Genomic DNA, 16,907 nt, shown 5'->3' on the forward strand with positions numbered 1-16,907 from the left:
CTCTCTTCGCCTTTTCGGCCCATCCCTAGCTCTATCTCTATGCGACTATACCAAATTGCCAATGTATTCACGTAACAAGAACAAAGAACCTAATCCTAAGATTCCTAACTCCCCTTAAAACAAAGAGTTGATTGAACAAAGAACAAATTACCCCCTTAAAACACGCGACAAATATAAAATTTGTTTGTTACTCTAAAGCATCTGCCATATAAGCATGTGGGTTTCTGATTAATTACGCATCCCAATTACATTATTAAATTCCAAATTATCTTCAATTTATATAAATATCCGCCATTTTCCCTCTCTTTTACTTCAATCTATCCACTGCAATCCGCTGATGCTTTAAGGTACCCCTTAATTTCTTCTAATGTTTAATTACTTATTCATCAAATTTATTTATACCCAATTGTATAGTTTATGCTTTTTTTCTTGATTATTAATTTAAAGATCCCATCATGTAATTTTTATTGATAGTTGAATTAAGCATAGTTATCAAGTCAACGAATGAAATTTGAATGCAGTTGAGGGGTTTTCGTTTGATCATTTTGACCCATTAGTTGTTTATTAAAGATTAAATCTTTGATTTTTCTTGTGGGGTTTTGGTTATGAAATGATTATTTGAATTGGGTCATTTGAAAAATTTGAAATTGTTGTCGGGTTGATCGTTTAAAATGGAAAATTGGTTGAAAATTGAAAAGTTTTTAACTTTATCTTTGAAAGAATAGTTGAAATGATAAGGTATTTAATAATGTTTAGATGAAAACTGCAAATTTTAATTGAAAAAGTTGGATGGAAACTAGAAAAAGCTAGATGAAAGGTAGTTGATATTTGATCCTAAAAAGCTTCATTCTTTAGCTAAAATTATAAGTTAACTCAAACTTCAAAAGCCAGCTTACCAAACACACATAAATATGATAAGCTAGCATAAATTGGGAGTTGAACATTGATTCAAATAAGTTAGTTTAATGTTTTCCAAACTAAATTAAAAGTGATTACCTAGCATAAATTCGGAGTTGAGAACGGAAAATGAGTTTGGTGGGAAGTACATGAAGTGCTTGCTTAACAAATCTCATTGATCTAATATGCCAAAAAGGGGGGTGGGGTTAACAATAGAGCATGGTTGTGAAAACATATTCTAGGCAATGTCAAATTTGGTGATACTTCAAAAAAGGGTTTTCTCATTACCTCATACATTTACAAATCCTTTCATTGTTATGATTTTATTGTTGAAGAAATATACTTTGTATGTTGATATTATGTGATAAATTTAAGAAGTAGCATTAAACAAGAAAATTGTAAAATTGGTTGAGTTATATGCCTTTTGAATTACATTGTGGATTTGCGGTAAACTGACTTCTAGATTGATATTGGTTCCAATAAGATGCCGCCTTCTTTTTCATTTTGTAATGGCATAGGGACTTGCTTTTTCGCTCTTAATGTAATAGGGTTGAGCCTTGTTTTACTATGGTTGTGGTTGGTTTTGTTACTGGGCTACTATTTGTTAGCTAATAAGCTCACTGATATTGTCACAAGTAAATTGGATAATTTTTATAATAGATGTTAATTTGTTTAGTCACAAAATTGGACTAAGTAAATTATGCCATCTTATGTATGCAGCAGTCTATGTAAGCATCCGCTGATTGTCAGTAACAATGATGAGGAAGGAGAGGATTTTGTTGTGGACAACTCAACTTCTTTTTGCATCGCTTGTCTACGTGAGTTATGTTCACAGGGTGGATGCTGGGTTAACAAGCACTTTTGTTCGGTCAGAGTGGCCAGCAACTGATATACCTCTTGATAATGAGGCATTTGCTGTTCCAGAGGGTCATAATGCACCTCAACAAGTGAGCACTTCTGACTCTAATAAGATAGGAAACACAACCTCATTAACAGTTTTCTCATTATGTACTTGAGCTCTTTCCCTGCATTGTGAATTTCGCCACTTAGATCACTAGATTAATGGTTTATACTTTATATGGATTTCATTTATGCAGATTCAAATAGATATATCAAATTTCTTATGTTTCTTTGTGCCTTGTCTTGTTTTGGTGGCAATTCATGTAAAATTTAAACTTGTTAGTGCAAAAATCCAAAATTTTTTGTTTATCAATTGTTGCACGCTATCTTTGCAATTTGGCATTATCTTTAAATTTGCGTGGGTTGCATGTGCTGTCTGTGACTTAGTATACAATCCTGCATTGGAGACATAATAATAAGTTGATAAAAATGGTGGAGGCACCCATTAGTATTTGAATTTTAAAGAATAGGAGAAGAGGTTAAGATATATCTTATTCAGTTCGAAGAATAGTAGGAAGAAGAGGTTAAGGTTTATCTTATTCAGTTCAACTCACTTGAGTAGAAATAGAAGCCTCATCTATGTAGTTCCCTGGAAAAGTAACTAAATGTGCATTCATCCCTTGATATCTGCTGAAGATGCTTGTCATTTCCCTTATATCTTTTGGTGAGAATCAAGGGTAGTTGTTATAGGCCTAACTCTATAAGGTGGTTCTACTCTATTAATGGTGCATCTCAATTGCATGAGTTTTGCTCCTGGGTTTTAAATGCTCCATGATGAATTGGAAGGCTGGTTTGGTTGAGAGGATGGTCCTGGACTCACACAAAGATGGAAAGAGTTGCCGAAAACAAGCATTTTGAAGAGTTATATCTCCTTTGTGAATAAGTTGAACTTCAAACCACTTGGAGATATAAGTTGAGTTTGAAAGTTTCAAATGAGCATCACATGCACAATCTGGACTAGGATATATGGCCATAAAAAGTCAACTACAATCGGGCTTGTATTGAAAGATATATATCAACATATTTTTTGAATAATGAATACAACATTATGTTGCCTGAAGATGAATACTAGTGTTCTGGAAATGAGATCATTGCCAAGTTCTTAATTCTTAAGTACTCTTTTGGGTGCTTTGATGGCAGGTACGCATAACACAAGGTGACTATGATGGAAAAGCAGTTATAATCTCATGGGTAACACCTGATGAACCGGGATCTAACAAAGTGCAATATGGAACATCAGAAGATAAATATGATTTTACTGCAGAGGGGACAGTTGCAAACTACAGCTTTTACAAGTATAATTCTGGTTATATCCATCACTGTCTTGTTGATGGTCTTGAGGTACTGCTGTTTGTTTGTGACTAGCTACATTTGATTGTAGTAGCTTCACTAATCACATCTTTTCTTTCCTCTTATATCATTTTCCTCCCTTTGTCTTATGCTTTACAGTATAACAAGAAGTACTATTACAAGATTGGAAGCGGTGTATCATCTCGCAAATTTTGGTTTCAGACTCCTCCTGAGATTAGTCCTGATTCCTCATTCAAGTTTGGCATTATTGGTTAGTGTTTTAGTTTCTTGTGCAAAGCATACCTTTTCTATTTATCATGAACTTACATATTTTGATTGGCTGTTTAATATAGTATGTTGCTTCTTGGCTCTTAGCTAAACTTTCACAGATTTAAACAATAAGCTGGTTTTCTGTCTGCTTTGAAAAATAGCTTACTTACATAGTTTTTGGTTGCTGCCAATTCCTGATTCCAGACAGATATTAGGATTCTGACTTGAATTATGCAAATTCTTTCTTTCTTTTTTTTCCCCCCTCCAAATACCGCTCTGTATGTGAGCATTTTTTTTATGATTACACCTGACTATGTCACTGATTTCATGTTCACTTTGCTTATCCTGCCCCCCTTTTGGTAAACAGTAAAAGAGAGATGATCAAATACTTACAGTTAATTTTGACATTCTTTTGGTCTATTTCAGGTGACTTGGGTCAGACATATAACTCTCTCTCTACACTTGAGCATTACCTTGAGAGTGGCGCCCAAACTGTCTTGTTTGTTGGGGATCTTTCTTATGCTGACAGATATCATCACAATGACATTGGAATCCGATGGGATACATGGGGTCGTTTTGTTGAAAGAATTGCGGCATATCAGCCTTGGATTTGGTCTGCTGGTAATCATGAGATAGAATACATGCCTGAGCTGGTAAGATTTTTGATGACATTGTCTGAGGACATTTTTTTTTTTAATCTATATAGAAAGATATATTTGTATCACAAGTAAATCCACTTATTCAAACAGAGATGTCAAATTTTTGTGTTGCGACTCTCGTTCACAGTACTAATAAACCATTATCTTTGACTTTTTTTCGTCCATGAAAATCAATTTTTTTTTACATGTAAAAGCATAGTATTCAATATTGAATGCTTAACAGCTATATTGCTTAAGCTTAGGGCAAGTAATCATATATTTGAATGCAATATCTTGATTTAATGATGTATGAATCATGTCTCTATCAGATGCATGAATAAATTTTCATTTCATTGCCTATTGATTTGTGGTTTGTTTCTGTATTTAGGGAGAAGTTGTGCCTTTTAAATCATACCTCCAGAGATACACAACTCCTTATGCAGCTTGTAAAAGCAGTAGTCCTCTTTGGTATGCTATCCGGCGGGCGTCTGCCCATGTTATTGTGCTGTCTAGCTATTCTCCTTTTGGTAAGCTTTAACTAATTGGCTTTCAATATTCTCATTCAAGCAACATATGTTTTTTTTTTGGTTGGGGGTGGTGGAGGGGGGCATTTAAAGTCTTGTTACATACCATGTAATTCTTTCTTACTATTTTGGTGTTCTATAAAGCTTCTATAGTCTACCCTCCCATCAAAGAAGAATACAAGCTTTGCCTACCCGGCTACCCCCCATCTATTGTTGTACATCAATTCCAGTGCTTAACATGCACTCTCCTTAGAAGCTCATGACCTTGTGTGTTTCGTGTTTATCTGACTCCTCTTTTTTTCCATGTACTTGACTGTATATAATTTCCTCAACAGTGAAATACACTCCACAATGGAGATGGCTTAGAGAAGAACTGACGAGGGTGGACAGGGAGAAAACGCCATGGTTGATTGTTTTGATGCATGTCCCAATTTACAACAGCAATGAAGCACATTTCATGGAGGGTGAAAGTATGCGATCTGTCTTTGAGGAGTGGTTTGTTCATTACAAGGTTGATGTAATCTTTGCAGGCCATGTTCATGCATATGAGAGATCGGTAGGTTTTTCTGTCTGCATTGGCTTTTTTGTGGCAAATTAACTTATTTAATTTATCTCCTGAAGGAAGACATTAAAATACCTGTGTTGGATTCTTAAACAATCTTTGAATCCAATAGCGCGATTTTAGAACACTGTTCAAGGCACTATGTTTTTTACTAGGCCATTTCTTTTGGTGTAGAATTTGTTTACAAAGGACTATTAATAATGATGGTCACACCTTAAGTGAATTACATTTGGTTTTCTGCTCCATTATGCATTTATGCATGATGTGTTTTTAATGGTCTTTTTTCGAACCTAGTCATGTAACAGACTTCTTTCCCTTGGATAGAAGAACCCTTTTGTTTGGTAGGATGAGTTAACTAATTTTTTCTTATTCTTTTTCAAGTATCGAATCTCAAACATACAATACAATGTATCTAGTGGAGAACGTTACCCTGTCCCAGACAAAGCAGCTCCAGTATATATTACTGTTGGAGATGGTGGAAATCAAGAAGGTCTTGCTGGAAGGTGATACTATAATCTTTAAATGACTAGAAGGCATCATTGTGCTCTTACTTCCTTTACGAGAACATTCTAACAGGCTTGTGAATTGTTCATACCTTTTTACCATTCAGGTTCAGAGATCCACAACCTGATTATTCAGCATTCAGAGAATCTAGTTATGGGCATTCAACATTAGAAATCAAGAACAGAACACATGCTATCTACCACTGGAATCGGAACGATGATGGGAAGAAAGTGCCTACTGACTCCACAATTCTACTGAACCAGTACTGGTAAGTTCACTATCTGATTGTGCTTATAGATAAAGGTTTCTGATTACTGATTAGTTATGAATCTCCTTGGATTTTGGTGAATATTTTGGCCACAACTAGATATACCATGAAATCGTGAAGTAAGTCTTACATTTCTGTAGTTAACAAATGTGGTGATAAAAAAGTGTTCTATAGTTGATTATATCCGTAGTCCACTTTTTTCTTTTGTAAAACACGAATTAATCAACTGCCATGATACCAAGCAGCATAATGTGTGCTGCCTCATTCTGCTGTACGCACTGTAATACTTATATGACACTGCCTCTTGAGCTACATGGTAGGACAAATTTCCCAATTGACCCTTTTGTTTACAATTTCCACCAATCACAACTACTAAATTCATCTTGAATACAACATAAGTCTGTCTTGGTTAAGGTTGTACACATCTTTTTCTTAAATTAATGTAGCATTATGAACCACCAAAACTGGGGATCAACTGTTTTCTATTCTGCATGAGTACATCAATCGCTTCTTATATGTGAGCGTCGATGTACACTATGTTTCTAAGATGTTACAAATAACTTGGAACTATCTATTGTTATGACGATACAGGGCAAGCAATAGCCGCAGAAGGAAGCTGGAGAAGCCATCTTTTGGGGCTGCTGTTTTCTAATGTCAATGTTGAGGAGTGAAATCTTGTATTATGTCTTGATTAGGTTAAGATAACATGTTTCTGTAATGAAGTTTCAGGTCTTCCAAACTTCCAGTTACTTTGCTGTAATTTTAAGGTGCCTTCTTTAGTTGGAAATCAACATCTCAAAAGTAAATGTCCAATTTTTTTCTTCAAAAAATATGCTTCAAAATATAAAAACAATTGACTAGGAAAAAAATTGATCACAAATGATCCAAACATAAAGTTTCAAATTATTTGAGTTTGCATCATTTTTATGTCCGTGCAATCAAGTATAACATGTTCGAAGTTTACATGAAAGAAATACGGTTTACAGGATTAATAAGGTGGAAACTAAAACAAAAATTTATTGCTTTATTACTTCGTACGAAGTATAAGACATGATTACATTGATCATGATAATGCAACTAGTCGAGGTGGAACGTAATAACCGAGTTGGTATTTGAGGAGCTCGACCCATGAATAGGTGACCCGTCCAAACTTGTACTAGGGTCAAATTCAATTCATACCCGGTAAGCCTGGTCGATGGGTGGATCAGGATTGGCCATTGGGTTGATCGGTCAACCCGATCCGGCCCAATAGCCACCTCTGACAGGCTGATAGCAATGTAAGAGAATCTAATACAAATTCTCACTAAAAAATTTTGACAATTGAAAGTCTTGTTTGTTTAATGTTTCCTTAATCATATGTCCTCCCATCATCTCAGTATCTAAGCATGAATTCTGTTGAATGTCCCAATTCCCAAATTGCATTAAAAAAGACCCAATTCCATAAATAAAAAAAGTCTACATTGTTCTTCAATTTATCCACCATGTTCATTCTCTCTCCTCAGTTCTTCCTTGCCATTTATGCTTCAAGGTAATTCCACCATTTCTCTAAATAAACTTCTTATATTTAAGATTAAAATTGTCAATTTACTTTCAATTTTTTTTGCTGGTGTATGTCCTTTTGTTGAATTATCAATTCAGTTCTTTTTAGGTGGTAGAATGAAAATTTAATGTATTTTTAAGGCATTATTTGGATAAATTTAACCCATTGTTTTTTCTAATTAAGGTAGTTTTTTAATACATTTAAATTTTTTGGGTTTATGAAATGATTACTGGAATTGGGTTGGTTGGAAATTTGAATTTCTATTTGTTTAATTTGATTGATTTTAGGTGTTTTCGGCTAGTAATGTGATTAAAAATTGAAATAAAAAGTTGGCTAGTCGCTAGAAAAGACCAGTTTAAACGACAAGCTAAGGTTGATGGTTATTTGATCTGAAAAAGCTTCATTATTTAGCTAAATTGACAAACTAGCTTAAATTGGGAGCTCAAAAGAAGTAAAATTTAGCTAAATGATTTGCCAAACTGAGTTTTCGGAGTCGAAATCACGAAAAATGAATGAGATGGAGGGTATCTGAAGTGCTTGCCAAGTTGCCATACACACCCTTAGTTGATGTTGTATGCCAAAAAACAATAAGAGGAAATTTACTATAGCTTGTGCACTCACAAATCCTTTGATTGTTGTTATGATTTTATTGTGCTAAAAGTACTGAAGAAAATCTGTTGCTATATATCAAGAAGAGAAGAAACATCGGAACATAAATCGTCTACTACATAATAATTTAGTCTCAAAACTGCACTAACTCACTAAGTGGTTTATGTTGATATATGCAGGAGTATATGTAAGCATCAGGGGACTGTAAGTAGTGACGATGAGGATGGAGAGGATATTGTTGTGGGCGATTCCATTTCTTTTTGTACCTCTGATGAGTGTGGTTTTATTTAGCTATATCCATGAAGAAAGTGTTGGGATAACAAGCACTTATGTTCGGTCAGAATGGCCAGCAACTGATATACCTCTTGATAGTGAAGTATTTAAAGTTCCAGAGGGCCGTAATGCACCTCAACAGGTAAGCACCTACACTCTTGACTAGTCCCATTACTCTGGATTGGAATTTCTTTATTTAAGTGATTAAACGAGGATTGAATAATTTAATTTATGCAGAAACAATGCGAGTTTAATATCCTTTGTTATTCTCTGTGTTTTGTCTTGTTAAGCAATTTGTGTTCAATTGAAATTTGTTAGTCCAAAAAACACAGTAGTTTTGCATCTCAAATGTTGCGTGCTACTTTCCCTTTGTTGTGCCCTGTGCCTTTTGAGTTTGGACTGGCTCATGGGATTTGCATATGAATTTGCTGACGTACTATGCGCTCCTGCAAATTATTTTCAAACTTTTGGGGGGAGGTGGGGAATTGGAATGGTTTGAATTTAACCTTATAAATTCTGCTTTAAGTGTAATATATACTATATAGAGTGGAGAAATTATCCATTACCTACTGTTTTTTTAAGAATGGTGAAAGATCAGAGAGAAAAATAATCTTGAGAGAAGAAGCTAAGATTCACCAATTCAATCATAGAGACATAGAAGCCATTTATGTAGCTTCCCGGTAATTTTGCTCGAAATGGTCGTCACTCCCTGATATTAGTTGGTGATAATTAGGGCTCCAGTTCTCCAGGTTATTTGGTGATAACACATCTTAGTTGCTTAGGTTTTGTTGCTTAAAGCTTTTAGATGGTCCATGATGCATTGCGAGGCTTGGATTTTGGTTAAGTGCTTTCCAGACTTGAAGGTGAAACCAAGCTCTTCATAGAGCTATAACTCTATGAAAATTTCAAAGGTGAAACCATTTGGAAATGGAGTCGAGTTGGAGAGTTTTTAATGAGCATCACAAGCATGATTTGTGCAAGACTTGAAGGAGATATGCCAGTTTTTAGTAGAGAAAGGCAGGCTGCACAGATTGCTTGTACTTGGCTGGTGCAAAGCATGCGGCAAATGTAATGAACCAGCCGTATCAGGAATACAATCGAAAATGCACAATAAACATTTAGGAAGCTTAAAGGCACACCATGGCCTGGGTAAAGGGCATGGGCATGAGGAGATGGTAGAAAAACACCTCATCTTTTTTTTTTTTTTTTTAAAAGTACCTTATTTTGGCATGGCAACACAAGACCAATTCAAGGCATCACAAGGTAAGGCAAGGAAACACAAGGCCAAGCCTAGGACATCTTAAGACATGATAACGAGAGGTGGCCAAGGCATGAATGGATGGTTTTGAGCTTCCAGTCACCAAGTGGACCAACATTGAGAAGCACCTTGGTGTTTAAACTTGCTGAGTCCAAAAATATTCTCTATTAGCCAAACTAGAAAACTCAAGTGATGGTAGGACATACATGCAGAGGTCATATTTTGTTTGTACTATCTACAGCTTGTACCCCAACCTCTCTCTTTTTTGGTCCCGTAAAAAGTTGAAAATTGTCCCTAATTGAAAGTTATAATCCTTGCTTTTAGACTTGAGAAAATTTTTCAAAACTGAAATGAGAGTGTGGGGGTGTCCTTTTGGGTCATAAAAGTTGATTTAAAAACATAATAAGCCTATTACTAGTTCTACAAATCACAAGAATGTATTCAACTTCATTATGTGGCTATTTTAATTTCAAGTTTAAATGGCTATTTCAGAATAGTCCATGCTTTCACACTAATTTTGGGAAATTTTTCCAAAACTAAAGCAAGCACGTAGGGTGTCCCGTAGGATCATAAAAGTTTATTTAGAACCATAACAAGCGTACCAGTTGGTCTACAAAGTTCCAAGAATGAGCTCAGTTCAATTACATGGATACTTCATAATTCCATTACGTTGGTTGTCAAAAGCTATAAGAGATGGTTCTAGCCACCCAAATGGCCTCCTAGGGTCTCGTGGGTTCCATGGGAAGCACCTCAACATTAATCTATTTTGGGTCTGAAAAAGTAAAATTGTTCAAAACTAAAGGCTATAATCAATGCTTTTGGACCAATTTTGGAAATTTTTTCTAAAAATGAAGTGAGCTTGTGGGGGGCACCTTGAGATCATAAAAGTTGGTTTGGAAACATAATAGGGGCTACAAATAAGTCTATAAAGTCCTAAAAATGAGTTTTGGCTTAAATATATAGCTATTTCATAGATTATGTTGCATTGGTAGTCAAGAGCTGCAAAAGATGGTTCTAACCACCAAAATAGCCTCCTGGGGTCTTGTGGAGTCCATGGTAAATACCCAAGCATCTTTCCATTTTGGGCCCAAAAAAGTCAAATATTACCCAAAATTAAAGGCTATAACCCACGCTTTAAGATCAATTTACAGAAATTTTTTCAAAAAAGAATTAAGTGTGTAGAGTACTAGAGTGTTCACCAAGGTTATAAATTTCAGTTTGGAACACCATAGCAAGCCTTCCTATAGATCTACAAAGTTCCAAGAATGACTTCGGTTCAATAATGGGGTTATTTCGTAATTAAGTTGCATTGGTACCATGAGCTACAAGTTATGGTTTCAACCACACAAATGACTTCATGGGGTCTCGTGGGGTCCATGAGAAGCAACTCAGCCTTTTTCCTTTTTCTAGTCGAGATAAGTTGAAAATTGTCCAAAGCAGAATTCTATATGATCCACACTTTCAGACCAAATTTTGTAAAATTTTTGGTAAGAAATGAGCGTGTTGGGTATCCTTGGGGTCATAAAAAGTAGGTTTGGAACCACAACAGGTGTACCTACAGATCTACAATGTCTCGAGAATGAGTTCGTTTCAACTATGCTGCTATTTCAACATTGTGTTGCATTGGTAATCAAAAGCTACAAGAGATGGTTCTAATTACCAAATTGCATCCTAAGGTCCTATTAAGGTCTCAGGACTCTTTCATTGGGTTATCAAACCCAAATTCACCCATTCATCACCCACCATATTGTTGATACATGCATCCTTGGTTTGTTTATACTATATTGCTGCTTGCTACTCAGCAACATTACCCACAATCTCCCATTGTTGATTTTGGGAGTTTACAATTATTCATAATGAAACCTTTTATGGAAAAGTACCCATACAAATGAAGTCTCATTTCATGGAGGAAGAAAGGCAGGAAATAAGCTAGAGGGATAATGAAATCAGGAGGTCTATATAAGTAGTGGAGTACGGTAGGAATAGGAGGCAGTATGAGAATTTTATTTAAGCCTTACTTAAATAGTTTCCTTTGGGAGTACGTCAAGTCTCTCGATTACTTGATCGCTTGACATTTATTTTTAGTTTTCTGTAATTTCAGCATCATTAATCAAATTCACTTTCTACCATTAATGTCTGGTCAGTTATGCTAGTTCATAACACCATTAGTGCAATTGTTCTGCCCACACTAAGTCCATCTTCTTATCTTCTTTATTTATGTGATCTAAACCGTTGGAGCATTAAGATTATATATACAGTTACCATCAAAAATCAAACACAAGTTACTATAAGCCATCTTCTTTGTGGTTAAGTATATTAAATCAAATTTCAAGAAATTCAAGGGGCAGGCATTTACAGCGAAAATCTATAACCACCTTAAAGAACAGCTTGTCTTGCCTTGGCATATTATTAACCTTCTGGTAACAAGCCTAACTGTTTATTTTCTTAAGAAGAAAACCTATCATATTGACTAAACATCAAAAATAACTATTGAATATAGTGAGGGTGATGTTTGTTGCCTGAAGATAACCTTCAGTGTTACACAAATAAGATATATTCTAGGCTTGCTCTAACTTGATTATCTGTATGGTTGCTGTGGTGGAAGGTGCATATCACACAAGGTGACTATGATGGAAAAGCTGTTATAATCTCATGGGTTACACCTGATGAGCCGGGATCTAGCAAAGTTCAATATGGAACATCAGAGGATAAATTTGATTGTTCTGCCGAGGGCACAGTTGCAAACTACAGCTTCTACAAGTATAATTCTGGATATATCCACCATTGTTTTGTTGATGGTCTTGAGGTAATCTAGTTTGTTAGTGGCTTGCTACATTTGGCTGTAACAGCTTCGTTGGCTTACATCTTTTTCTCTTCCACTTCTATCTCTTGTTTATGCTCTTCCCTTCCTTTGCTTTATTTTTTGCAATACAGTATGACAAAAGGTACTTTTACAAGATTGGAAGTGATGACTCATCCCGCAAGTTTTGGTTTCAAACTCCTCCCATGATTAATCCAGATTCCTCGTATAAATTTGGCATTATTGGTTTGTGGTTTCTTTCTTGTGGAAGACTTTTTTTTTCCTTCAATTTTTGTCCTGAATTTTCTGATCTGGTATGTAGCTTCTGGCTAAGCTTTTACATATTAGCAGTAAGCTTGAGTAGTAGAAGATTGTTTTTCAGGACAATATCAACTCAAGTGCTACTTTTAAAGACATCTCTCTTATGTAATTTACATATGCCTTTGAAAAATACTTTTAAACCCAATGCTGCTGCCTATTTCAAACATACTATTTTATCCTACCCGGAAAGGATGGTGACTCACAACCCTGCCACCACTGTAATTCGCTAAGAGTATATAAGAGATAAGATCTTTATAGTTGGAATTCTCATTCTTTATTGTCTGTTTCAGGTGACTTGGGCCAGACGTATAATTCTCTCTCTACACTTGAGCATTACCTTCAGAGTGGAGCCCAAACTGTCTTATATGTTGGGGATCTTTCTTACGCTGATAAATATCATTACAATGACATTGGACTTCGATGGGATACATGGGGACGTTTAGTTGAAAAGGCTGCTGCATACCAGCCTTGGATAGGTCTGTTGGAAATCATGAAATAGAATACTTGCCTGAATTGGTAAAGATTCTGAATTTCTTTTCCGTCTGAAGAATTTTATGGTCTTGATTTTGCATTTGACAAATTTATAAAAGGAGAAATGGTTTTGCTTTCTTGGAGTATTTATCAGGTGATTATATCATGTTTAAGAGGAATAAAATTTGGCAAAGTGGTTTACAATATCTTTGTGTGTGTGTGTGTGTGTGTGCTCGTTCTGGGGGTAGGGTGTTGATCCTGTGTGTGTTTTTTAGGTGTGAGTGTGACAAACTTTTAGAAGATTCATATATATATTCTGATTATATGATATGTGAATCACGTCTTTTCAAAAATATACTACTTTGTTGTCTTTTTTTGTTGACCTATTGATTTTTATTCTATTCTGTGTCCAGGGAGAAGTTGCTCCTTTCAAGTCATACCTCCACAGGTACACTACACCTTATGCAACTTGTGAAAGCAGTGATCCTCTTTGGTATGCTATCCGGCGAGCATCTGCCCACATTATAGTGCTCTCCAGCTATTCTCCCTTTGGTTAGCTTCTGTCTGCCTTGCATCTATCTCATTGGAATAACATATGCACTTTATTGGGATGGAGTGGGATGGGTGAAGACGATCATAGCATCCTGCCACGTACTTTTAGTTAATTATCAGGTGTTAAAGTGTCTATAGTGATGTATAAAACAGTTCGGTGGTATTTTTTCAGCCAAAGAAAATAATGTTGGTTGACATCTTGACAAGCTTTTTTAGCCTCTGATCTAAGTTATGCATCTTTCTGTGATGGGCTTAGAGTCATTATTGTATATATTGTAAATGGGCATGGCACCTGAAGATGGCGAAGAAGTGTTTAAAGCACATTCATGGACACAGGAATTTGAAAGAAAGGGGGTTTTGGAAAGTGAGCTATATTTTGTAAGACTGGATAGTATATGCAACACAAGGGGAAGGAGACGAATAAAAAGTTTCTGATAAATTACTGGCTTTCAAGAAATTTTATGATTGAGTTTAATTCTCAAAGGAAAATTTTGATAGTTTCCTTGGACATTGGAACCTTGAGGGTAAGTAATCATTTCTCAGCCATATCATAAATGGGAAAGGTAGATAGCATTTTGGTTAATTGATTTACAGTCGTCAATCTCATGATGAAAATGCCTCCTGAGCAATCCATAGTTGTGTTGACTGTTGAGGTCTGATCAGTATGATAGAGTTACAGTAGGCATGGTTTGGAAATGTCACTCATTTCCCTTGAATATGTGAGGACCAAGTATTTTGCTTAGGCTTTGGCGTGAAAATGTCCTAATCTCCTAAATTTCAAACTGAATGTAAGATCAGAGAAATGAGTGAAACTAGGGTCTCTGCTATTGCAGCAGTGGCTTCAAGATGTTTACTCGCACTTTTTATAACTGATTCATCCCTATGTTAGAGCGTATGAATTTGATCATGAAAAAACAGAATAACTAGTGTAGTAATATTTGCAGTACAGCAGTATTTTAACAATTTTGAAAAGGTTCCTGCTACATTACGGAGTTCTGAGGTGGTTTCAGGCTTGAAACCAACCTTTCTAAATATTGTTGTCTACTATCACTCCATGTTCAATGTTCGAAATTCCAGTTGCTGTAGCAAGCCAGTTTGAAAAATGAGGATTTTAATGTGGTCTGTCTGCCAATGTGAGGAAAGATCATCTAGTTGGTTTTGTGACTTGTGTCTATCTGTTTGCAACAACTTTTACTGCTTATCATGCACTTTCCACAGATATATGTTAGCATGCGTACTTTTTCCCATCTGAGACTGATATTTGATTTTTCGCAGCAAGAGGCATGCCGCAGTGGAAGTGGCTTAAGGAAGAGCTTAAGAGGGTGGACAGGGAGAAGACCCCATGGTTAATTGTTTTGATGCATATTCCTTTTTACAGCAGCAATGAAGCAAATTTTATGGAAGGAGAGAGTATGCGCTCTGTCTTTGAGGAATGGTTTGTTCATTACAAGGTTGATGTAATCTTTGCAGGCCATGTTCATGCATATGAAAGATCGGTAGGTTTTCTCTTTTAATCATCTGCATTGATTTATAGGAAGCAAAACATGTATGAAGTACTTATTCAATAAATCATTAAAATTAGTCGTAGGAAATCATAGTCCTAATTTCCTAAACAAATGTCTTAATCAGTAGGATGACATTGGTATAAAGTACGACACTGAAGAAACCAAATAATGAATTACAGTCTATTTTATGTCTCAGGTATGCTAGCATGACGTGAGTAAAATGGTACTTATACTCTATTTTTCCTTTGCTAGAATCGAGTCTCAAACATACAGTACCGTGTTTCTAGTGGTGAACGTTATCCTGTCCTGGACAAAGCAGCTCCTTTATACATTAATGTTGGAGACGGAGGAAATCAACAAGGTCTTGCAGAAAGGTGAGGCTAAACTTTTTACATAGTAATCATTGTAATACTACTTCTTCGTTGAGATCGTTTAAAACAGCAAGTTGGTTACTGAATCGAGTATTCCTTTTCATCATACAGTTTCATAAATCCACAACCTCAATATTCTGCATTCAGAGAATCAAGCTATGGACATTCGACGTTGGAGGTCAAGAACAGAACGCATGCTTTCTATCATTGGAATCGAAATGATGATGGGTTGAAAGTGCATACTGACTCCATGGTTCTACTGAATCAACACTGTTAAGTACAATATTTGATTCTGTTTGAAAGTGCATACTGACTCCAGAGATTTCAGTGTTACTCTGTAGTATAGAATATTTAATTGTGCATCTTCATTTTACTTGAAATATTTGCATCATTATAACTGGTTTGCTTAATTGTGTTTATGTTTTTGGTGAACTTTATTGTAATTTTTCGTTGTGATGGCTATACAGGGCAAGCAATAATTGGAGAAGCAAGCAATGAAAGGAAGATAAACAAAATACATTCATCATGGAAATTTGTCTCAAGATCCCTATGAACCTAGATAGTAGAGCTATTCCTAACTCTTTAATTTTTTTTGTTTTTTTTCGCGTTTACATAAATAAGATTTGAAATTAATGTCACTTTGTTGCACGTTTTTTAAATTGGATAATTCTTTTTAGTTACGTTTTTTTTTTAGTTATTTACGTAGAATTAGTATCAAATTTAACAATATGAATAAAGTAGTCATAAATAATCATATCTATTGTTTGAAAAGTCAATATTTTTATGTAACTAGAACCAAAAGTTTGAATTTTGGTGAATAAAATGCATTGAAATTTGTTCTTGGTGGTTTAAGTTGTATCAGTTGTGAAGGACATTGTTTAGTAAACATCGTTATGCCTTGACGCTATGAAGAAATGAAATTATTACTCCGTATTATCCTATGTTGTTAAGTCGTTTTTTAAAAAAAGTTATATGAAATGAAGAGAGAAGCATCTTAACTAAAGAGCAAACCCGGTGTTAAAGTTATATTGTTCAACTTTCTATCACTTCACGCCGTCACACTTAATTAACACCTAAAGTTAACTGGTAAACAAAATTTACAAATATAACCTTAATATCTCAAATAAAAGCAAATAACTATTCTTAGATAAACATTCCAAGTTGAATAAAATCGAGATTAAATATTTTCGTAAATAAATCAACTACTTTTTCTAGAATAAAATTGCTACTTTGATTACGAAAATGGTATTCCCTCCGTCTCTTTATTAGATGTCTATTTCTAGCATTTATTACTTACATAATAAAGATAAATAGACATCTAATTAAGGGACGGAGAGAGTATGTGATAAGGCAA

General features: G+C 35.2%; 1 protein-coding gene and 1 pseudogene across 2 annotated transcripts; both read left to right on the forward strand.

Annotated features, from left to right (window-relative positions):
- Positions 1-91: 91 nt before the first annotated feature.
- On the forward strand, positions 92-6,683 carry LOC110725567 (bifunctional purple acid phosphatase 26-like). 2 transcript variants are annotated; one of them, XM_021905026.1, is made up of 10 exons: positions 92-347; positions 1,618-1,844; positions 2,938-3,138; positions 3,247-3,358; positions 3,784-4,010; positions 4,384-4,522; positions 4,855-5,075; positions 5,463-5,584; positions 5,692-5,853; positions 6,445-6,683. In XM_021905026.1, the coding sequence occupies exons 2-10, from the start codon at positions 1,653-1,655 to the stop codon at positions 6,503-6,505; spliced, it is 1,437 nt and encodes a 478-aa protein (XP_021760718.1). In that variant the 5' UTR covers positions 92-347; positions 1,618-1,652; the 3' UTR covers positions 6,506-6,683. The 2 variants fall into 2 exon arrangements, with proteins under 2 accessions (XP_021760718.1, XP_021760719.1); XM_021905027.1 differs by having other exon boundaries at positions 1,621-1,844.
- Positions 6,684-6,962: 279 nt separating this feature from the next.
- On the forward strand, positions 6,963-16,537 carry LOC110725569 (annotated as a pseudogene).
- The last annotated feature ends 370 nt before the right edge of the window (positions 16,538-16,907 follow it).

The sequence above is a fragment of the Chenopodium quinoa genome, unplaced genomic scaffold (assembly GCF_001683475.1).
Source record: "Chenopodium quinoa cultivar QQ74 unplaced genomic scaffold, ASM168347v1, whole genome shotgun sequence".
Classification (NCBI taxonomy): Eukaryota; Viridiplantae; Streptophyta; class Magnoliopsida; order Caryophyllales; family Amaranthaceae; genus Chenopodium; species Chenopodium quinoa.